The sequence below is a fragment of the Peromyscus leucopus genome, chromosome X, assembly GCF_004664715.2.
Source record: "Peromyscus leucopus breed LL Stock chromosome X, UCI_PerLeu_2.1, whole genome shotgun sequence".
Classification (NCBI taxonomy): domain Eukaryota; kingdom Metazoa; phylum Chordata; class Mammalia; order Rodentia; family Cricetidae; genus Peromyscus; species Peromyscus leucopus.
This window is the reverse complement of record NC_051083.1, coordinates 14,446,744-14,470,629: the sequence shown is the minus strand read 5'-3', so window position 1 is coordinate 14,470,629 and position 23,886 is coordinate 14,446,744. Positions and strand designations below refer to the sequence as shown.

The 23,886-nt window shown below is 40.2% G+C and overlaps 1 protein-coding gene across 1 annotated transcript in view; it reads left to right on the top strand.

Moving 5' to 3' along the window:
- Positions 1-18,233, top strand: part of Tspan7 (tetraspanin 7) — a 104,226-nt gene extending 85,993 nt beyond the window's left edge. The window contains exons 3-8 of the mRNA XM_028881427.2: positions 2,648-2,722; positions 4,601-4,696; positions 5,960-6,115; positions 11,914-11,997; positions 16,886-16,961; positions 17,228-18,233. Of these exons, the coding sequence (XP_028737260.1) occupies positions 2,648-2,722; positions 4,601-4,696; positions 5,960-6,115; positions 11,914-11,997; positions 16,886-16,954 (480 nt within the window). The 3' untranslated portion in view covers positions 16,955-16,961; positions 17,228-18,233. The remainder of the gene's footprint in view (positions 1-2,647; positions 2,723-4,600; positions 4,697-5,959; positions 6,116-11,913; positions 11,998-16,885; positions 16,962-17,227) is intronic.
- Positions 18,234-23,886: the final 5,653 nt, after the last annotated feature.

Below are 23,886 nucleotides of genomic sequence, written 5' to 3'. Positions count from 1 at the left end.
TTTCAATCCTCCCAGTGGGAAAAACAACCCCAGACACAACCTGCACAGCAAACATAGTCCCAGCTTCCCGAGGTAGATTGGTGAAGCACTGGCCATCGATTCCAGTGAACAATCAATATCTTCCTGGCAAGATGCCCTGTGCTAGTCTCAAACTCTGGCTTGGAAATCTCCTCAGGCATTCCATATGCAACTTTGGTGAGCAAGGGATCATCCTGAACACAGGCAGCCTTCCATATCCAAGATCCCATTGGAATAGGCCTCCCTACATCCTTGAGTCTTATCACGCGAAGATGCCTGTGTATGCTTTTCGGTCTACTCGCACTCTCTGACCATTGTTGTGGGAGTTGGCCTAGGCTAGAACCTGTCACTCAAAGGGCTGATGCAACGATAGCAATTGGCTTCCAAGACCACTGCAGAGGCCTGTATAGTATAGACAGAGCAGTGATGTGTCCCCAGAGGAAAAGGCAGACTGCTGAAAAGCTCTTACTGTGCTTTTAACAATAAATAGAATGTTATGGTCCTCCTTAACTTTAGCCTTAATAACTGAAAAATCATGAACAATAATAATTTGTCCTATATGGAGGCCCAAAGAGGATATCCTTTTCCCTACTTGCCTCCTGATAGTTATCTTCCCATAGAACTTTTGGGTAGATTGTATGAGACTCTCTACAGAGTAATGATACTTCTGACCATATTTTCTATGAAGTTTAGAGAGAAATTGTGTACATAGGGCATCATAACCTCATGCTTAATATTTTAGTGGTTGTACTGTTTGTAGAGAATTTCATTAATATTTAGAAAAATGAATATTTTAACCTAGTGCTTCCTTATTTTAAAGTATGTATCACTAAGAAGAGTTATATATGATCCTATGTGTATTTGTATACTTGTAAGTCATATGTACACATGATAAGTTATGTGACATTGTGTAATCCATCCAGATCATCATTTAAGGTCATTACAAGCATTCAGAACTGTTATATTTCATTTTGAGAGGAGAATAGGCAGGTTATAAGACATATGACTTGTTGGTAAGGAATTAATTCCTCTTCCTTTTGTTTGTTTTTCAAAGTTAGAAAAGTCTTCATAACTCATAAATGCTGTGTAACGTCCTTGAACTCAAATGTTTGCCTGCATGTGTACACACAGGGAGAAACAGAGACACAGAGACACAGAGAAAGAGTGTGTGTATGTTTCAAATTAGGAAGTGCAGGCAGAATGAGATGAGAAACACTTGGGATTAGTAGTAGTAGTGTCTTTCTTAGAGGCTATAAATTCCACTTAGTACCCAGCCCAGAGGCAAGCATTCCCACAAGAACCTTCTGAGGCTACAATGTTCAGGGATAACCAAAATAGTGAAGAGGCACATTCTGGTCTCTGACAATAGATAAGAGGGTATACTTGCAAATAAAGTGGATTTGTAGTCATTTACTATGAGATGTGGCCAGGAAAATGGAGAAGTTTGCCCAAATGCAAAGTGCAGCTGTGCATCCTGGCCATGTTCATCCATGCAAACGGCTAATGTACATATTACTTTCTGAGAGCAGGACCAATACTAGCAAATGGAAATTGGAAGTAGGTAGACCTATGGCCAGGGGCAAAGAAGTCTTTCCAATAATTGGAAGTTATAAAATAGAATAGGTGGGGCTGGGGTGGCAGCTCAGTGGTATAGTACTCAAGGCCCTAAGTTCCATGCCCAGCACTTTAAAAAGAGTGTAAAAAAGAAACGAAAGTCATCTGCATAGATTTGCAGGTGCTAGCTTGCCATAAAGAAGACGTTGGTTGAAAAGTCTCCCAAACAGGACAGAACCATGCCCTGTGACCTGCAGAGCAGATGCATTTTCTAGCTTAAATATTTTCATATTGAAAGTAGATACGACTTTGGAGTGGATGACCCTTTCAGGTTTCTCCTGATTGGTCTGAGCTGATGGGCACAGTGTCAGTGTTGGTTGGGGTCTCCTCCGCATTCACACCCCAAAATGTTTGTGCATGTTAAAAAGACAAGCTACTATATTTTTAAAGTTTCTCTAGGGAAAATAAGCACTTGTCTAATTGCCCCTAGGAGAAAGATGCTTACCCTTAAAAGGCCCTCTTTTTTTTTTTTTTTTTTTTTTTTGGTTTTTTTTTGGTTTTTTCGAGACAGGTTTCTCTGTGTAGCTTGCGCTTCCTGGAGCTCACTTGGTAGCCAGCTGCTCGACTCCAGAGATCCGCTGCTCTGCCTCCGAGTGCTGGGATTAAAGGCGTGCGCCAACACGCCCGGCAAAAGGCCTCTTTTTAAGGTTTATTTTATCTGTCTGTCTCTCTCCCTCTCCCTCTCCCTCCTCCCTCCCTCCCTCCCTCCCCCCTCTCTTTCTCTCTCTCTCTAGCTATCTTTGTCTCTGTTTGTGTGTGGGGGTTGGGGGGGGAATCTGTGACTGTGTGTAGGTATATCATGTGAGTGCAGGTGTCCACAGAGGCCAGAGCCATTGGATACCCTTGGAGCTGAACTACAGGCATTTGTAAGTCACCTGACATTGATGCTATGAACTGAACTTGGGTCCTCTAAAGAGCAGTATATGCTCTCAACTGATGAAACGTTTCTCCAGCCCTTCCAAGCCCTCTTCTTAATGCTGCCTTGTGACTTTGTCCTCGTTTGCTTCATTTTTAGTATGCCATGTTCCTGTCCCTGGTGTTCCTGGCTGAGCTTGTAGCTGGCATTTCTGGATTTGTCTTTCGTCATGAGGTGAGTATACTCATGGTGGGAAACTGAGTTAAAGAGTCTTTGTGAAGAGGAGTTTTGAAAATGAATGGAATGTGTAAAGGATGCATACAGACTAACCAGGAACTTCCCCCAAACTTTTACACACTTCGTTGTGGATCCTCACTTGGATTTTCTCTGCAGCCCTTTCATAAAATGATTCTCTTCTCTGCTTTAAAGCATTGACTTCCAATATGGATTAAATATTCCTTTGAGAGTAACTATTTCCACAAAGCACAGAATCTGACAGAGACACATATGTGTCTTGTGCTTGTCTTGTTCTTGTCTTGCTTATAAATCCATTGTTATACCACATAAAGACCAGAAACACTGCAGTAGATAGGTGTGTGTTAATGGAAAATGTAACAGCACATGGGCCGAATGCCCTGAGGAGTAGTGTGGCTGTGGCGTGAGTGTCTAACAGCATGTTTTCCTAGGCTCTGTTTTTGCATGCTGAGTTATATTCCCTGGGAGCTTGCCTTTTGTGTGTTCTGTTCTTTCCCCTATTGACCTGACTTTGCCCTTGACTGTAGGTAGTATCCCAAATGCCAAAGCTAAGTTCCAGAACCTGTTCCCTATGATGGTGCATCTAGAGGTAGACTGCCCATTCTTACTAGCAGCTGAAGAGAAATGAGGTGAAGTTGCGACCTCAGAAGCCCTGGTAGACTGCCTAAGTGCATGTGTGAACACCAGAAGTCCTCTTCTCCCCTTTCATCATAGTCTCTAGGGATTGCAGTCTCACCTTGATCACAAATAAAGGTTGACTTTGACTAAGTGGTGAAAGTCATGGGGTGACAGTAGGTTACATTGGAACCATTTACTTGGACTGATGTTGTAAAGAAGCCTGGATTGCCTACAAGGCAGCCGCCATCTTGTTTCTTGAGTGTATGTCCTCAGGGTGACACAAAGCCTGTTCTGTATACAACTCCCCACCCTGAGAGACAACACAGGAGTGAAATGAGGTGACAGAGTCACTTGGTAGCCACTTTGGCCTGTAGCTAAATGTCCTATAGCTAGTGTCTCTTCATGTATTAGAGCTATCCCATGGACATTGCTTCCAGGATTTAGTAAGGACTATGCCTAATTGGGAGAGTTACCATATTTAGCTTTGAGCTTGCCACCAGATAATTATTGCTACTTGCTGTTCTCCTAATTCAGAGGCCTTGCACCAATCAGGGGTTAGGGTTCCCATAAGTCACGTGACCTAACCCCACACCTTCCTCAGCTTTTCAGAGGGATGGGACTTAAAAATGATCCAAGGGTGAATGTGGTCACTGACAAGGAGAAAGGGTTTGGTGAACTTTCTACTAACAAGAAAAGCTCTTGTCCTTTAGCCTGTTTTCTTTTGGACTCAGTGATTAGAGTTAAAGTGACTGATAGTTTTTGTCCCACTCCAGTATGGTAGAATAGAGGTCAGTTTGGGGCCAAAACCTCAGCTTTCCCATCCTGCTGGTGGCCTGTCTGTTACAATTCTGTCTGCATAAAGTCAAAGAAGGTTAGAGGAAGGAAGTTTTCTATGAATCAATTCAAAGAAAAATAACTAGACAAACCACGCCTGAAGTTTGGCCGGTCACCCTTACAGCCCTTTCAGAACCCACCTCGCCACTTCAGTGAGTCAGCTTAGGCCTGGTTCCCTCTAAATTGGTGGTTGAAACCAACTTTTTTTTTCTTTAAATTCCTCAGCTAGTTAAACCTTTGGTGGCTTTTCTGAGCTCCTTCGTCTCAGAAAACAGGGCTCCCCTCCCTAGATAGCACTTACTGAGAAAATTTCAGAAGAAGTGGCACTGGGGTAGGAACTGATAGGACTCTGAGTCAGTTTAGGCTCCGGTGAACTGAAACTGTGTTCCCATTGGTCTTCCGCAGATCAAGGACACCTTCCTGAGGACTTACACGGATGCCATGCAGAACTACAACGGCAATGATGAGAGGAGCCGGGCAGTGGACCACGTGCAGCGCAGCGTAAGTTTCAGGAAAAGAGATGAGCGTGCAGCCTGCACACAAAGTTCTGGGCTCAGGCCTCTAGGCCTGGTGGGTTGGTCGGTTAGACAAGGTGCATATAGTGTTCATTCTCGTTCTCTAACTCTTGGTTCAGTTCTGTTCCGAAGAGTTGGTTCCGAACATGTGTTCAGGCTTTGCTTTTTTAGGAAGTTAGTCTCAAGTGTGTCTTGCACTAGTAAAAGTGCCGAACATGCCAAGAATACTCCATTTGTCCTTAAAAGCTGAACTGTTGGGAAGGAGCTAGGTGGTGGGGATGTGTCAGCCTCACTAAAAGCTGATTCCTGAAGGCTGGCTCTCTGGAATTGGTGTCTCCAGGCCAGACAGAGAAGTCAGGTGAGCAGCATGCACTTGTTGGGGCCCTGTAGGAAGGGTAGAGAGTGGACCAAAAGGGAACTGAGGATCTATCAGGTATGGCCCACAAAGGAGAAAGTGATGTCATTATATTTAAACTTCAAAAAAAATTTTTTAACTTAAAACAGTAAGATTTTAAATTTTATTTTGATGATATTTCAGACTTCTGGAAAGTTAAAACTATAAGGACCTATATACTCGGTTTTACCAATCAAAGAGGTCAGATAACCTTTTCTAAAAAGGGAGAACTAGAAAATACTTTAGGCTATGGGGGGAAGGTCTTATACACTGTGTCACAACCAACTCTGCCAGCACAGCACTAAAGGAGCCGTGGGCAATAGGCAATACATAAACAGGCATGGCCAGTTCTCCAAACACCTTTACAGAGACAAGCAGGTAGTGGGCTATAGTTTACCAATACCAGCTTTCTATCCCATATATAAACCATTCTCTCTAAGTTATTTACTTATTATCGTACATCCAGTGGAGAACTTTGAGAAACCATTACCTGCCTATCAGTATTCTGGGTGTAATTAATGTATGCATCTGCATGTTTCATATACTCTTACACAACTGTGATGTTTAGCAAGGGCACAACTGTGATGTTTAGCAAGGGCAGAGATGTACTACCTCACCGTGGAGATGGTATGAAAACCAATATAGTGTAGACTCAGCTTCTTTGTCTGAGTTCCAATGGGCACCAAGAAAAGGATGATTGGTAGTAGAGCTGAGTTCATTTTTCCACACCAAAGACAGGTATGGTATATTGGAAGACTGGCCGCTGTTTTGCTTATGAAAGTTTCAGGGCAGAAAGTGAGGAGGCACTGTGTTTGCTCAAGCATTCTTGAATTCTTTTTCTTTTTTTGTGAATAGCTGAGCTGCTGCGGTGTGCAGAATTACACCAACTGGAGCAACAGCCCCTACTTCCTGGAACACGGCATCCCCCCCAGTTGCTGCATGAACGAAACTGACTGTAACCCCCTGGATCTGCACAATCTGACTGTGGCCGCCACCAAAGTGAACCAGAAGGTACCTCTTCCTCCCAGCCCTAGTGGGACAGGCAGGTGCTGTGTGCTCACAAGGACAGTTACTTTTGGGAAATGAAGACAAGTAGGTTAGAAAGGGTGGTCTCAGAGGGAGTTGAGCTTCTTCCTTTGTGGTGCTTACTTGTCTAGGAGAAGCACTTGAGGCTGCTCACTTCTGAAAGAGGAAGCTGTGCCTCCAATTGGTCTCATGTGGCTCTCCCACAGCAAGCAGCTACCAGGCACAGCTCCGAAGGGTTAGCAAATGGTTTCTGTTAACCTTGATGCCCGTGTCAGACAGAGAGAGTTTGCTTTCTTCTTTCTGGGTGCCTTTCTTCTACTTAATATACCATCGAAACATGAAATTATTCACAGCTGGGTACCAGTCTTTGGCAGGAAGAAGGGAGTAGAGTTGACAGACAGCGTCTGCTTCTGCTGGGAGGGTGGCCTTTATTTTAGGGAGTTCACTGTTGTAGGAAAAGAAATGAACAGCTCCAATTCAACTCACTGTCAACATCCTGATTCCCAAAGAAGCAGAGAGAAAAAAAAAGGATGATGGAAAGAGATGTGCAAGTTCATAGCGCATCATAGTCAGAGAGAAGAGAAGTCAATCCTGGATTACACTTTACAGAGAATACAATGAATACCTGGTACAACTGGGTGTGAACGATATCAGCATTCTTAAACATTTAAAGAAGTGCCCTATATAAACTATTATTTGAGAAACAAAGGGGAAGACTGTACTGTTGGGTTTGCCTATAGTTAATCAGCCATGGGGCAAATTTTCTTCTCTTACCAAGGAAACATTCTATTCTTCTAATATCTTCTCAGTTCTGTGTTATCTGGGCCACCTACTGAATAATTCATCAAGAGATGCTAGCCATTCTCTCAAGATTAGAATATTATGAGGTCATTTCTGTATTTTACCCATTTTATATTGGAATCTGTAACAGGAGTGCTGCAAGGCATTGTTGCTGCCCTGGGAGCTCATTTTGTCATTCTGAAATTTTTACTTTGCTGTTGGTATGATTCAGGAAGATTGGGTACTGACTGTCTCAGCATCAACAACACCGACTCCTGTTGGAATATTCTTATGAACTCAAACTGTGAGGCCTCCTTTGCCTCTCATAAGAATGTGTCTGGCTTTTGCATGGGTAATCTCCACTGGGTAGCCAGCCATATGTATCATTTTGCTGCCTTTTTATGAAGTGTGCCTGCACACTCAGCATATGAGAGACTCTTTGATTTATAGATGGTAAGAAGTCATCTATGAGAGTGAGTGCTTTGGTTCATGTGGCTTATAAAAAGAACACCCACCAAATTTTGGTTAAAAAAATATTTTTTTTTCACATAAACATTCTTCTTTGTGAAAATTAAGGACCTAGAAATCTGAATCAGAGGCTAGAGTAGTTTAAATTCTGAATCAGGCACTTTCTGGTTGTGGGATCTTGGTGAAGTTATTTAACCTTTCTCAGGTTTGTTTTTCCCATCTGTAAACTGTAGATAATAGTTCTTTTTTTGTTTGTTTTTGTTTTTGTTTTTCGAGATAGGGTTTATCTGTGTAGTTTTGGTGCCTGTCCTGGAGATTATAACAGTTCTTGCTCCTTAGAGTTAATATGAGGAAAGAATGACTAAATTATCTAGAGCATAGTGCCAAGCACAGACTAAGGACACTCTAGCTGTGATGCAAATGTGACCTGAGCAATGGTGAAATTACTTTTCCTTTCTCACAATGGTCCTTCTAGGGAATATCTTCTGTTAGCATCTGAAAGGAAGGCTAGGGGCTGGAGAGATGGCTCAGAGGTTAAGAGAGCTTGTTGCTCTTGCACAGGACAGGAATTCGGTTCCCAACATGGAGGTTGATTGGCCCACAACAGCCTATAACTTCAGCTCCAGGAAATCTTACGCCCTCTTCTGGCCTCTACAGGCATATGCACATGTGAATACCCACATAGACACACACACACACACACACACACACACACACACACACATACACACACATATTAAAAAATAAAATACATCTTGAAAAAGTAAAAGAAGAAGAAGAAAAAAGAAGAAGAAAAAAGAAAAAAATAAACAGGATAAAAAAAGAAAAAGTAAAAGAAAACTTGGGGCCAGGTGGTGGTGGCACAAGCCTTTAATCCCAGCACTCGGGAGGCAGAGGCAGGTGGATCTCTGTGAGTTCGAGGCCACCCTGGTCTACAGAGTGAGTTCCAGGACAGGCACAAAGCTACACAGAGAAACACTGTCTCAGAAAAAAAAAATAAAGAAAATAAAAGAAAACTTGGGGGCTATAGTGTGTTTATAATTTGTAAAAGAAAAGGTAGGTAGCATTTTTCTATTTTGATGACAGCCTATACTTTGACCTCACTCCCTATCCCTACTATAATCCTAGTTTGTAGTTCCCCAAGTACCTCAAAGACTTGGAAGAATTATGTAACTACTCTGTCACTGCCTTCATACCTCTCTAACCTGGATCCTAGAGAGAAAAGGTGAATACAGAAGACATTTGTCTGCTGAATTTCATTAGACTTTCTCATTTAATGCTTACATGAACCTCTGGTACAAATTATTTCTCCTTTCAGCATCTTACAGACACCCACATAAAGGGGAGATGAGAAGGGAATGGAGACAGTAATAATAGGTGCTCATAAACATCAGCATCCTCCCGTTAGGAGGACTTAATTACTGCCACGTTCTAGATCTATGGGATCCTGCAGTTTAGAATAAGCAGATCATCCCCCTAGATCATTTGGTGTTTTGAATCCTCCCTGCTGATAACACCAAAGAATGAACTTCGACTTTTACTTGGTAACCTGGGGAACCTCTATGATACAGATTGTGGGTAGGGAGCAGGTAGGAGGAGGTGTGAACCGTTACACATGGTATTACTTGTTTGGTTTAGGGCATGGGATTTATTTTTTCTTTTGCTAGCGAGATGAGGAAATGTCTGCAGGTTCAGTTAGGTAATTGCACTGGCTGAGCCCCTACCGTAGGAATTTCTTGCCAATTTGTAAGAACAGGAGGATAAAGGACTGACTCTGCCTAGCAGCTATAGAGATACCTCCAGAACCTTTCTGGAACTTGCCTTCTCCAAATAGTTAAAGTCTGCCACTGGCAGATGCTTTTTCATTGGCGACGGTTGATTTAGACACACCGCGAGGGTGAGGAAATTAACGGTTCTGTTTCTTGGTGTTTCCTAGGAGACTTAAGCAGATCTCTCGATTTATCTCATGCTTGACAACCAGGCTTTCATATTAGGAAATTGAGAGAGATGGTTGTGGGAAGATAAGCTTGTGCTTTAGTGCAGGACTTAAGGTTGAATGCAAACATGACCTGTGGTTGTAGTATCAAAGCAATTCTTGCATCCACAGAGCTGTGCTACTTGGAGAGTAGGCTTCAGGGCTGAAAGATGAACCATAGAGAAAAGAAATTCAGGGGTGGAACCAAGCATTCTCATCTTGTCATTTTGGTTTACTATATTACTGATAGGATGTATTGATCTGGTGTCTTGTTTGTAGTAAAACTAGGTAACTTTTGGTTTTGTTTTTGTTTTTTACAGAAGAGTAGTTTCTTTTCAAGCTTTAATGGGCATATGAGACATCTGGACAGCTTGTTAAAATGCATTCAAATTCACTAAAAATTTATTGAAAAGCACATAGCAGATGCTGGTTCCACAGGTCTGGGGTAGGACCACCAGTTTGGCGTTTCTCACAAGTCCCTGGTGTAACAGGGAGAACCATTTTTGCCACAATTGAACTCCTGCCATGCAGTTACTCGTGTTTGTGGTTTCTCCTACTGGTTGACATGAGCAAATCAAAAATAAAGTTACTCTTGAAATGTCCAAAAATAGAGCTGGGATGTGACTCAGTGATACAGTGCTTATCTAGTGGGTGTGAAACCCTGTGTTATAGCCCTCTCACTGGAGAAACAAAAATAACCCCCCAAAAAAGAGTAGAAACCATACTTGTAGAAATACAGGTTTAATTTAAGTGCAAAATTGAAGCCATGATGGAGAGAGCAGAAGAATCTCCGCTAACTAGTTTACAGAATAAGAAATGGCCCTGTTGCTTCTCTTTGTGTGGGATTATCAGGTTGTGTGATCTAATGCTGATGGTATGGAGCTCATTTCCCCACTTGGCCATCACTGTGTGAGAATGGCTGTGATGCTGACCAGCTTGGAGAAACACCACTGGGAGAGTATTAGAATAGCTGCTTATCTTCCTGCCTGTAGAAGCCTTCCCAACCCAGGTGTTTCTCCCTCTGGCTACCTTTTGGAAAGTAATGTGAGGAATCATAGCACTAGGAAAAGTGAAATCAACAAGCTTCTAACTGGAAAGAATCAAATTGGATAGCTCTCCATGAGCCAGCATGTGCTTCCCTTCATATTTATATCAGATAGTAAGGAGTATGTTTTGTAAATTGCATTGAAACCATGTTATAGCACTGTTCTAAGTTAATGTACCCTCTCTGTAAAGATGCTGTGAATATGATAGATCATTTAGAACAGAAAGCATTGGTAGAATTTACACTCGCTATGAGCTTTGTTAAATGAAATTGGAATTTAAAAATGAAATACAGTGGGGGGGTTGTTATTCAGATGTTATTATGACTTAGTATGACCTTCCAGAAAAACGAGAACCACTTTGATTCTGTTCATTAAATATCTTTATTTTTCACACAATTTGTGTATTCAAGTCAGAATCCTTTATTGGAAAAGACCACCATGTATTCTTTGCTGAATAAGTCAACTTGGAAATAGGTTGATTTGGTTAGTTCCATATAAATGTACATTTAAACACACACATGCCTGTACATGTATACACATGCATACTTCTAGTCCTGCTGTTTGATCTAAAAGTGAGGAATTTAGTAGTAATAGTCAGCTTTTGCCTTTCTTTGTATTATGAAGGATGTGAAACGAAGTGGATGTTTCCTACCTGGACTAGGCTGATAAAATATAATCTACATCAACAACATTTTAATTTTAACATAAAAATGCTTCCACTTGCTCTATTTAATCATGATATTTGAAGATTGCAATGAAAAGGAAACTGACTTGGTCTTATGGATAAGGTTAATGACATTCTGAAAGGTAAAGGGCCTTATTCAAGGTTGCATAGTAAATGTTGACAAAGCTCATTCTAGAATGAAGATTTTTATTATTAAGAAAAAATCTTAAGGGATTCCTTAGGAGTAACTCAAACTCTGTAAAATTTCTAGTTATTTGAACACTTTCATCAGACCAAGTAATTTCTCTTTATCTAAGAGTTCATCATTCCCTGATGAAATGCTAATGGTGGTGTTCATTTTTGTTTTGAGACAAGATCTCACTGTCCAGCCCTGGCTGGCCTAGAATGTGGTACATAAACCAAGCTGGTATCAAACTCGCAAAATCCACCTACCTCTGCCTCCCAAATACTGAGATTAAAGACATGCGCCACAATGACCAGCCTAATGACTATTCATGAAATTTTCATTTCAAAGTTTTGAAATAACTTTTGATCTTCACATGTTTCCATTTATGTCTCTAAAGAGTTTACTTCATAGATCTTTTATATTTCTTGATAGATTTAATCCTACTAATGACAAGTTCATAGGTGAAATTATGTCTAGAATTTGCCAGGGAATGTGTGTTGGAGAGGTCTCAGTGAAACATTTGACTATATATATTAATTATAATATTAAGGGAAGTGTCCTATGTAGGTTCATTTTACTACCATCTATATTTTTTGTATGTTGGAATTCTTCGGTTGGTTGGTTGGTTGGTTGGTTGATTGACTACTCATATTCTCTTTGCAGGGCTGTTATGATCTGGTGACCAGTTTCATGGAGACTAACATGGGGATCATCGCTGGAGTGGCATTTGGAATCGCATTCTCCCAGGTACTCAGATGATGATGCCTTTCCAGCTTCCCAGTCTTGTTTACCTCCCTGGCCTCCAGATTCTCAGCCTGTCTTCCTATGTTCGGGGGAAGGCTGATAGATGGGGTCAGAGATCCTTGCTTGTTAGGTCTCAGGTCATCTGTTTATTGATTTTTCTTTTTCAACTTAAATGAAGTTTTGCTGTCAAGAGAATATTGGTTACAGTTCAACTAATGACTACCTCCAGTAAAACAACTTGCTTCTTCACAGGTCAAATGGAGGGTAAGAGAACTGGCTGCTCTAGATTTGAGGGAGGCTCTTTCCCCAGTTGACCTGTCCCTTTTTTGCTCTTTCTTAGTTTCTATGGATTATGCATGGCATTTCTCCCTTTAAAGAAAGCTCATTTAGCAATCTCCATCTTTTGAACATGATTTTAATGTGTGGATTCGACTCTTCTGTTTCTTAAGAGGAAACTTAATTATTTGTGTATTAAACTGTCCATCTCCTTATCTCCATTCACCTTTTACTTACCAGTGGGAGATATAATTATGCCAGTTAAGTAAGTTATACATACTAAAGGACAGAATACATTTAAGCTAAATCTGCAATGTAGCCTTCCTCTAGCCAGTAAGGTCCTGTTTTACTGGCTTCTGATCTCTTGAACAAATGATATATCCTTGTTATGATATTGCTGTGGGTACAAGGACTGACATGTATACTTAGCAGCTCAAAAAGCTTGGATTTTTTTCACACTAACAGATCATTTTTCACAGGAAAGCCGGTTGATGTCTTGGTAATAGCTGTAAAGTTCCATGTCTATAGAGGCTATCGCAAAGTCTAACTTTCTCCCTCTGCATCTGTTGTTCTGCTTAGCAATGCAAATTCAGTTTGGCTTTATTCAAGCTTGTTCCCGAGATGTTTTTATTGAAATATGAAGTTCAAAGAAAAGTAGGTGAATTCTAACTTTGTAGTTCAGTAAATTATTACTGTGGCCCTTAAACCAGAGAATGGATCCTTAACTTGTTAGTATGTCTCTGCCAAGTAGAGCTTAGCATTAGAGAAAGTGAAATGCTTTTCTTCCTAAGCGGTTATCAAAACCTGTGTGACACGTCATCTCCCAAGAGCATGTGAAGTAAGTCACCGTGTTGTCTTTTGTTGCGATTTTAAAATCCTCCTGAAACACACGTCATTGTTTTCACACTCATAGAACGAATTAAGCCCCCAACATGCCAACACACAGACAAACCAGAGTTGGATCACAAACAGTGCAATTAACTCAGTCTCTGGAGACTTTTAAAGGCAGTTACTGCCCTGAACTTTCTCCCAATTGCTCTAACATTTTAGTAATAACACTTAGTTACATTCTGTAATGGCCTAGGGACAATTTCAAGGATCTCAAACCTTGTGACTCATGCAAATGTTAGGATACACTTGACAGCCTTGAGCATATAGTTACCTCAACACAGGTTGTTAACACTAGAAATATAGAAATGTGGTTGGCAGATGAGTACACACACACACACACACACACACACACACAGAGAGAGAGAGAGAGAGAGAGAGAGAGAGAGAGAGAGAGAGAGAGAGAGAGAGAGACACTGACTGACTTGAAGTCTTCCTTTATGGCGTCCCTAAAGAAATAAAGTGACCTGATGCCAATACACTACATAAAGAGAAAAATACCTCATTGAGCCTGGGATCTTGTTGATGAAGCTTCTTATCTAAGAATATGCCTGTGTAGTCATGGGTATGAGAGTGAAAGGATAAAAAGATCTCATCAGTGAGATGCATCAAGTGTTGTCCACACTTCTCTCAAGCATTCCTGTAAAGGAATTTATGCTTAGACAAATAGCTAGCTAACCTGATGATCATTAGTCTAACTGTACTGTCTTAAAGAAATATGTGGCTTGGGAATGGTTGAAGATGCTTTGTGGCACACTAGAACAATGAAAGAGGAGCTTTGACTCTGAGGAGCATGGAAACAGAAACACTGTAGCAAGTTCAGGTCTCACCAGAGAGCCACACAGATGTTGAGATAAGAAGAGAAATCACAAAGTCCACTAGCATTGTGCATTCCCTGCTGTTCACTCACATGGCCAGGGAGATCACAGACTTGATACAGACTGTGCTTAGCCTTTTCCTGGGAGGGGAATGGTTATGGCTGGCTCTTCCCAGGTGGGAGGGAGCAGGATGGATGGTCGTGGCTGGTCTTCCTGGCTAGAGGTATTAGGAACTGCAGTTATTTACACATGTCTCCATCAGCCTCCAAATTCCTGGAAGATAAGGAGTGGTTTCCAGATACCAGGTACCCAGGACCTCCCTGGGGCAATGGTAGCTAACCACTTACAAGATGCCTGTTCAGGAAGAATCTCCCCCACAGAGCCTAGTCAAATATCCCAGTGGACAAGCTTTATCAAATTTACTCAGATACTGTAGAGCCAAACCTCACAAATACTGGTTGATATGAATGAAATTGTTATGCCTTGGCTCTCCTCTGCTCAATAGAGGCCAGAGTGTGTGGAAAAGCTCAGTACCACCTCCTTCCCGCTTTTCTCTCTTCTTTTTCCTGCCTCTCTGTATCCCTCTCTCCCTCTCACTTTTCTTCATCTACTTTCTGTCTTCTCCTTGCCCCCTTTGTACACGCTTTTATGAGAACTGGCCCATTGCATACCTCTTGTGTCAGATTGTAAAGGTGGTAGAAAGGTTCAAGGAAAACTGTGCTGAGTCCAGTTTTGAGATGGACTTGTAAGCACCCTGTCCCTTGTTAGCTAGCTTGACTTAGAGCTCTTGTTTGGATGGCAGAATTTGAGCTAGCACTCCCCAGAGCTCCTATTACCATTATCCTGTCAAGAAAAAGCACATTTGCCTGAGCTTGATGGGCACATCCAGCCTTCCCTGTAAGTTTACAGTAAGAAGTTGAGTGTGCTTGGATGGGATGTTTCTTTCCTCTTCTTGCGGTTTATCCCGGACTCTCCTGGGACTCTCTGTGTAACCCAGGTTAAACTCAATTCGAAGCATACCTCTTGCATGGGCCTGATCTTCCTAATGCTTAGGTTATAAGCAGAAGCCACCATACCTTGGTGTCTTTCCCTATGATTTTTATAGCTACCATCTTCAGGAAGGGAGCTTGGGCAGGAAGAAAGGATGGGGATAAGTGGGGAATAAATAGGTGGGAGATGGAGGGAGAGGTGATATATGTATACCCTTTCTTCTCTATATTTCCATCTCTCCTCTCTCTCTCCCTTCTTCTGTCTTTCCATTCTTTTATTGGGAAGATTAAGTCCCTTAATTCAAAGGCAAAATGTATTTACCAAAAAATAAAGGACTCATTCCTACCAATTCATCTCCTGACCTCTCCTCTCCTTCCAGGACCTTCCTTGGTGCCTACAATCTAATGGGATGATTTATTTTGTGCCAATAATTATTTAGGAATCCCTTTAAAGGACGTGTTCCCTTTTCTATATACAAGGCAGAAAGAGGTGGGACTAATCTCAGATACAGGAGTGGGTGCAACATTAATCTTTATGAAGACTACCTGTGTAGTTTGGGGGAGATAGCTCAACATATTAAACCCATTTTCTTATCTGGAAAGCTGAAGTTAAAATATTACAAAGAATTATGGTAAAGAATCAATATTTTACAATATCTGAATGTGTTATATACTTATTTAGTTTTTTCAATACTTATTTAGTTTTTTATTGGAGTATAATTTTTCACACTGTGAAATATATTCTGAAATTTGCTGATCTTGGAAAATATCAGTCTTTTAGAAAGAGACACACTGTAAGTTTCAAAGTCCTTGCCCTCTAGAGGAATGTAACCAGAGGCAGAATGTTCTGTCCCGACTGCCTGATCCCAAACAGAATTTAAAGCTCGCCTTTCCCATTTCACCTTTTGTAACTAGAGTTTTCCTGCCTTGCCCACAGTCAGGACAAATCTTTGTCACCTGCCAGTCCCACAGCCGCTCAGACCCAACCAAGTAAACACAGAGACTTATATTGCTTACAAACTGTATGGCCGTGGCAGGCTTCTTGCTAACTGTTCTTATAGCTTAAATTAACCATTTCCATAAATCTATACCTTGCCACATGGCTGGTGGCTTACTGGCGTCTTCACATGCTGCTGGTCATGGCGGCGGCTGCAGTGTCTCTCCCTCAGCCTTCTGCTTCCCAGAATTCTCCTCTCTCCTTGTCCCACCTACTTCCTGCCTGGCCACTGCCCAATCAGTGTTTTATTTATTGACCAATCAGAGCAACAGATTTGACACACAGACCATCCCACAGCAACCTTTCCCCATCCACCTCTTACAAGTGCTAACTTTGTTATCTCACTAACAAATGGACCCAGTCAGGAATAATGTCTCTATTCTTTTCTCAGGGAAAAAAAACACTGTTCCATCAGCCAAGTATAACTAGAGTATCATACTGTGTGGAGAAATCAGCCAAATATATGTAGCCTTCCAAAGAATTCAAAGCTTATGTCTTTGAATTAAAATTTAGCCTTTCCATTATATCACACCAATTCCATATTGTTTTATTATTTTTTGCATTAATCTCACAGCATGATCAAGTTTTAATACTAGTTGGTATCGGAAGTTGTTCTGAAATGGCCAGAGTGAGCTACTTCTGGACCTTGTAGCCAGTTTTAGAACTTCCCACTGACCCCACACTTAGACTACCTCAAGCTTAGATACCACAATTCAATCCAGTTTGTTCTTCACTCCTGACCTTTCCACCTAAGGAAACCTTCGTTTACTTAAAGTTCTATTTTGGGATCCATGTGTATCATGACAGCTCTTTGTGTTGACAGGTAGATATATACAGTATCAAAACTAAATACATCTAGAGTTGAAAGAAGGGTATAGCTTTGTAACGTGAAATTCTTTTTCATTTGTTTTCCTTGGCAACAGTTGATTGGCATGCTGTTGGCTTGCTGTCTGTCCCGGTTCATCACTGCCAATCAGTATGAGATGGTGTAAAGAGAAGGTAAGTGGCAGTGGGGAGAGTATTAGATCTGGGTGTTTTTCCCTTTGGTGCCCATACTACCCTTCAAGTGGGCTGGAAGAGGGCCCAGCCACTGAACTACCTGGGGTTAGCCATACATGGAAATCTCATATCCATATGCTAGGGAAGAGGTGGGGCGGATGCCACTGCGAACACGTGGGGATGCTTACTCTTCACGTTGCACCTTTTTGTGTAGGCTGCTTGTGATGGCGAATCACTCACATGTTTTCTTTTTCTCTTTCTCTCAGTCTTTCAAGAACTATGGAGTAAGAGGCCTGTTTTTAAAAGGAACTGCCGCAATCTCTGAAAGACTTCCAAAGAACGTTAGAGCACAGTACATAATATCCCTGCCCTGCTCCCACCACCCACTCCCCACAACCCCACCCCCTGTGTGCAACTGACTCTCCTACCCAGTCTCTGCTCTGCCTTTCAGCCCACATCAGTGTAGTGTCCATCTTGTGAAGCCCTGTTATGCCACACAGTGTAGCCAGGCCCCCTGCAGCTAGTCATAGTGAACCCCACCCTAAGGCTCTGTGAGTGCCAGCTCTCTCACATGTACTTGGTCCAACTGTAGGTGACTGGTTATCACATCATCACTGGCCCTGACCTTGTGGCCCTGCATGTAGTAGGGGAGGCTTCAGTCAGCCCCTCACTGTGGTCCATGAATGCCACGCAACTTCCCGTAAATAAGCAGATGTTAGTTCTCTTTTCTTTTGGCTTAATCTGATTTGGTTTGGTTTTCTCTTTACTGGGATTATTCCCTACCTTCTTTAGGCTGCCTAGGACATGTGGAGAGACACAGTGGGAGTTATTTATAAGGGAAAAACACAGCATGTGGCATGCATGGTGGAAACTGTTGTTAAGCATTAGGTGGCCTCCTTGCTCACAATTGTTCCACACGTGGGTGAGTAGAGACAGCTTAGTGTAGGATTTCCTCTCAGATGAAACCTATATAATCCTGTTACAAGGCTATGTTGTTACTCCCCCTGAAGGCACAGATACTACTTTTGATTTGCCCTAACTAATTTCTATTATTTTACTTTCTCTTTATTTTTTTTTTCCTTGCACTGACATTATAGACTTTGAGGACCTCATCAGATCAATTTAAAAGTGAGTGTAGAGGGGAAATGAAAGTCAAGACATTTTTTAAAGATCTTAAAAATAATGCCTCTGTCTAGCATGCCAACAAGAATGCATTGATATTGTGAACATTTGTGATAATATGTATTAATAAATAGAGCAATTAAAAATGGCTGTGTTGCGGTTCTCTTCTTTGATTGTGATTATCATCTTCGAATACATATTCCCATACCCTCCTACTCTTCGCAGGATTGGGGGAAAGCCCCATCTTATACATGGACAGCTACCAAACCAAAATGCTGGAGGGTTGGGTTTTTTATCATGGATATTTCAGAAACTTAAATGGATTGTCATGAACAAGAGAGACTGTTGGCCACAGAGTAAGGGCCTTCGTAGTACTTCATGCCTCTGCAATTCTTGAAAGAAATACAAAGAGTTCAGCAGAGTTTTTTAAGTCTCAATTCCATTTGAACATGAAATGAGTATCTTTATTTCTTTCATCATTTCTATAAACATAGTCTCCCCTTTTTACTTTCTCCTCTAGATCAGATTGAGTATACATGATCTAAGGAACAATTCAATGTCCCAGTGCCCTAATCTGTATTAAAGTATGGGATGCTCACATTTGATTTAAGTGCCATTTACAGTATGACACATTAATTGCAATCATTGTTTTTTTCGGCAGATCCTACTGGCATGTGCCACCACAACCAGCACCAATCATTGTGTGTTTTTTTTTTTTTTTTGATGAGTTATCAAAAAGAGAAGTACCAGTAAAAGCATAAATTAATTAGTTAGCAAAGCAGTAGATCTGAAAAATCTCTTTATTCCCTGCAGAGCAGCCTGGAATTAGGGCAATGGTGGCTTTCCAGCTAAGTGCATTTATGAGTCTGAACTCTGCACACCATCAACCCTACAGGTTTTACAAAGGATATCACCCAAACATTCACATGTTCCCTTTGGAAGGTGTCTTCGAAACATATGCCTCTCAAACATTTTTCACTATTTTATTTTTAAGTTTGCAATGTATATTAAAATGAGGCTTTTCTGTAAAATCTTAACTATATCTGAGCCCATGGTTCACCCTCTTGAAAACTATAGATTTTTTTTTCTTTTTTAGTGTATTTTGGTAAGAAATCTTTCTAAATTAAATTCAGATCTCTGCATTACATACTTTTAATATGAAACATTTGGACTGAGATTGATTTTACTTTATAATTTAAAGTGTTCACATTTCAACTTTGAATAACCCATATACAATGCACATTCCTCCTTCAAGTAAGATTTAAAAGATACAAATTTAAATATCTTCCTTGAGTCATTAGAAATATAATGGCAGACAAGTTACTAAATATACAGCTCAAACTTATACATAATGGAAGCCAGTATACAAAATATTCTCAGCACTCCCAAAGTTTCTTCTTTTCTGTTAGCAATCGCAACCCACATCCCCACCTAGGAGCAGCCACTGCTCTGTCCTCTATCACCAAAGGTTGGTTTTGCCTGTTCTTAAACATACAGATGTACATTCTTTCATCTTCATTGCCATATAGGATTCTGCTTCATAAATATGCTACCATTTGTTTTATTGTGGCTATGCATTTGCATTGTTTTCAGGTTTGGGATAGTATGAATAGAGCTGGAATAAACACTGTGGGAAATCCTTCTTTATGGCTATGAACACGTGTGTAGAATTACTTGAAAATAATATATGTTCCAAGTTAGGAGGTATTGCTTAACATTTTTTTTTCTAAAATAGATGTAATAATTTATAATCCCACCAGCAGTACAAAGAACTCTCTAGTTCCATATCCTCCCTAGCATGTACTATTCTCAATGTTTTATTTTAGACATCCAGTGGATATATAGTGGAATATTATTTTAATTTGTCTTCTCCTTGTGACTATCAATACTGAATACCTATTTCCCTCCCATTAGCCATTTTGATATCCCCTTGGGAGGTGTTCAAGTATTTTTGGTTGTCTATAATTCAGCTATCTTTATTGATTTGTAGTAGTTCTTTATATATTCTAGATACAGGTCCTCTCTTGGATGCATGTGTGGCAAATCTTTTCTGTAGCAGGTCTTTGGACTGCCAGCTCTGAAATAATGACACAGGAACTTATTATCAAGTATAAAATCTTGGCCTTAGTTTAGGTTTGCTCTCAACTAGCTCTTAAAACTTAAATTAACCCATTTTTATTAATCAACATTCTCCATATGGCCCGTTACCTCTCCTCAGTACTGTACATCCCACTTCCTCCATGTCTGGCTGGCAAATCCTGTTTCTCTTCTTCCCAGAGTTCCTAACTCTGCCTGGAAGTCCTGCCCATTCTCTCATGCCTAGCTATTGGCCATTCAGCTCTTTATTAAGCCAATCAGAAGGTGCCTTGACAGAGACACATCTTCACAGTGTACAAAAAGATTATCCCACAACACTCTTCTCATGTGGGACTTCCTGTCAGAGAACAGTTAGTTCTTGATTATAATTTGAAAGAATAAACAGTGATACAGATAGTCTAAAATAGCTAAAGGCCTTTCTTCTTAGCAAGAACAATACATTACGCCACAGTACTGATTGATTTTAGATGAAGCTTTACCTTTTATTTGTTCTGTGCTTATTATGATGAAAATAGTTTTTTTCCCTTGATACACAAAGATCTGAATCTGACAGGAAGAAGTATTTCCTATTTGTTGAGGTCTGCTTTGTACCCTAGTGGGTACAATGTTTGTTTCATATGTTCCTAACAGTACATATACTCTCTGATTGTTGGGTTCAAAGTTAGGACAAGCCTGCAACTACATTTAAATAATAAATTTTATACATCTTAAAAGATTTAATCCATGTTCTATGAAGGGTTCATCTTTTTAATACATTTCTGTGAATGTATATTAAAATTCCCCACTAAGACTGTGGATTTTAGCCAGGCTAAAATTGTGGTACACACTTTTAATCCCATCACTTGAGAAACAGAGGCAGACAGATCTCTGTGGGTTCAAGGCCAGCCTGGTCTACAGAGTGAATTTCAGGACAGCCAGAGCTGTTACACAGAGAAACCTTGTCTCAAAACAAACAAACAAAAAGATTGTGCATTTTGTCACATTTTGCTTTATTTTTTAGCCATACTGTTCGGGATGTGCAAGTTTCATGTCTCCTGGGTGAACTTACTTCCTTTTACCACTAATAATGATTTCTCTCTAATGTTCACTTTGTTTGAAATGACAGTTGTTCTAAACACTTTCTTTGACTTGTATTTACCAAAAGAAGTGTTCCCTATCCCTCTATGTTTAGTTTGTTTCTATGTAGTTCAGATATGTTTCTCAAGTGCCATATGACTACATATTTAGGTCAGTCTGAGGCAGCCTTAATTGACAGCTGCGTCTGGTTATATATTATTGTTACTGACACATTTGACTTTATTTCTACCATGTTACTTTTTTCTAACATTGTGTATCTTTTCCTTTGTCTTCTCTTGAATTGTGATGTCATCCTATTTCTTTTTTTAAAAAATATGCATTATATATTTATAGTATAAGATAATTTATACTTCAGTGATTAACATTCATTTCTTAAAATGCATATTTGAAATTTAAAGTTAATTAGAATCCCCATCTTCCTCCAAAATGACACCAAGACTGTGGAGTATTTGGTTCCAATCTACTGTCACGGGCATGGTCTTGTTGCCTGACATTTTATTTCTACAATCGTGCAAAATTAATCCTATTAGTGGCTTCATAATTTAAATTTCCCTAAATGAGTATTAGTGTCATATTCCTTGTTGTTTCTTGCATCCAAAATCCTTTGGAGTTAAGAGGTGTGTGTGTGTGTGTGTGTGTGTGTGAGAGAGAGAGAGAGAGAGAGAGAGAGAGAGACAAAGACAGAGAGAGAGAGAGAGACAGAGAGAGAGAGAGATTATCTTAAGAGTGCTTGCTACTCTTGCAAAGGACCAGAGTTTTGGTTCCCAGCACCTACGTCAGGTAGCTAACAAGGAACCTTAATTCCAGTTCCAGGAATTCAACACCCTCTCTGGGACTCTGAAACCACCTCACACATACTTAATAAAAACATATATATATGTATATGTATATATATATATATATATGGAGAGAGAGAGAGAGAGAGAGAGAGAGAGAGAGAGAGAGAGAGAGAGAAAATATTTTATTTTAAATGAAGAAAATGGAGCATTGTCTTAGTGGATATAAAGTGCATATAACTGCTCTTTAGGAGGACCAGAGTTTGATTCCTAGGACCCACATCAATCATCTTACAACCACCAATAACCCCAGTTCTTGGGAATCCAATGCTCTCTACTTTCCTTCATAAGTGTACACACACACACATACACACACACACACACACACACACACACACACACACACACACACACACAAATGGTGCTCACATGATTGGAAAATTATCCTCATTTGAAAATTTAGTTTAACATGAGTGACCCCATTCTGTTTTGGTTTCACCTTTTAGTACCTAGTACAAAGAAGGGCTCAGTCCAAAACAATGACATGCTTTAGGTTTTATTTATAAATGCATATTGAATGGTCCAACATATTTTTATCCAGATTGTAAAGTTCTGCTTGTGTACATAGTTCTATCTTTCTTCAGGTTGTCATGTTACCAGGACCTATAATTTACATTATTTTCAATGTATCATAATCTGCTTTCTGGTTTCCCTAACTGTTTCTCATGTAATTTCATTGACAGTTGATGGAGATCTTTGAATTGTGTTCTTGGGAACAAAGACCGTCTAACAGTACCTTTATATCCCTACAATGACATGCAGAACTGAGCACTTTTGGGTTTCTCAGATTCCTTTATGAATAATGAATGAGTGTGCTCCCAATCTTTAGCTATGTGCCAGAAGATTAACTTATCTTATATATTTTCTTTGTTTAATTTCTTCCTTGAGTCTTACTTGTAGCTTTAATTCTGGAATTCTGAATTCTGTAGTATTCCATTTTTGTGTCATGTTCTCTTTACTAGTTAATGAACCATATCTGTATCTCATGGGTATGTCATAGTTTTTCAACATTGCCTTCACAATGAAGTCTTGAGTAATATTGGTATGATCCAATCTGGACTTTTATGTAGACTTACGGTATATCCCTAGATTTGACTTTTTAGATTTTTGTTCCTTGAATGAATAAAGGTGGTAGGTTTGCCCTCTAACAGAACCTGGTATGTGTAAAACTGGCTAATGAACAAGAAGAAAAGCATCAAAGTATTGACAAATGAACTATTACTACCGGTTCTCTGCAGAAAATAGTACTATACACAGAAATTTTATTCTATATAGTTTCCAAGGAGTCATACCATTTAATTTAAAAAATGATTATTTGAAAACATCCTGAATTTAGACTTTGGGACATGTGAAAAAGAATAATTCATGCACCTTCAAGCAATGTTGATTAATTGTTGTGTGTAGTGCAGCTTGTGAATGCTAGTAGACTTTCTGCTAGAATAATTCAGAACTGTACAGTTGACTGTAAAAAAAATGTAATACAATACCATCTATGATTACAACTGCATTAGATGTCCATTGCTTTATAACAGCACATCCCATCATTTATCAGATGAAAATAGCAACTACTTATTATTATAGGTTTGAGGGAATCGCCATCCCAGTATAGCTTAAGTAGAGGTTTCTGGCCCCAGAGTTCTTTGATAAGGTAATAGTGAAGCCATCAGTTGGGCCTGTGACCTACTGCGAAAGATCAACTTGAGGTGGGCATATCAGCTTCTAAGCTCAGTCACTTGTTGACAGCCCTTGATCCCTTGCCGAGTGTGATTCTCCACAGGGTGGCCTTTTGACTA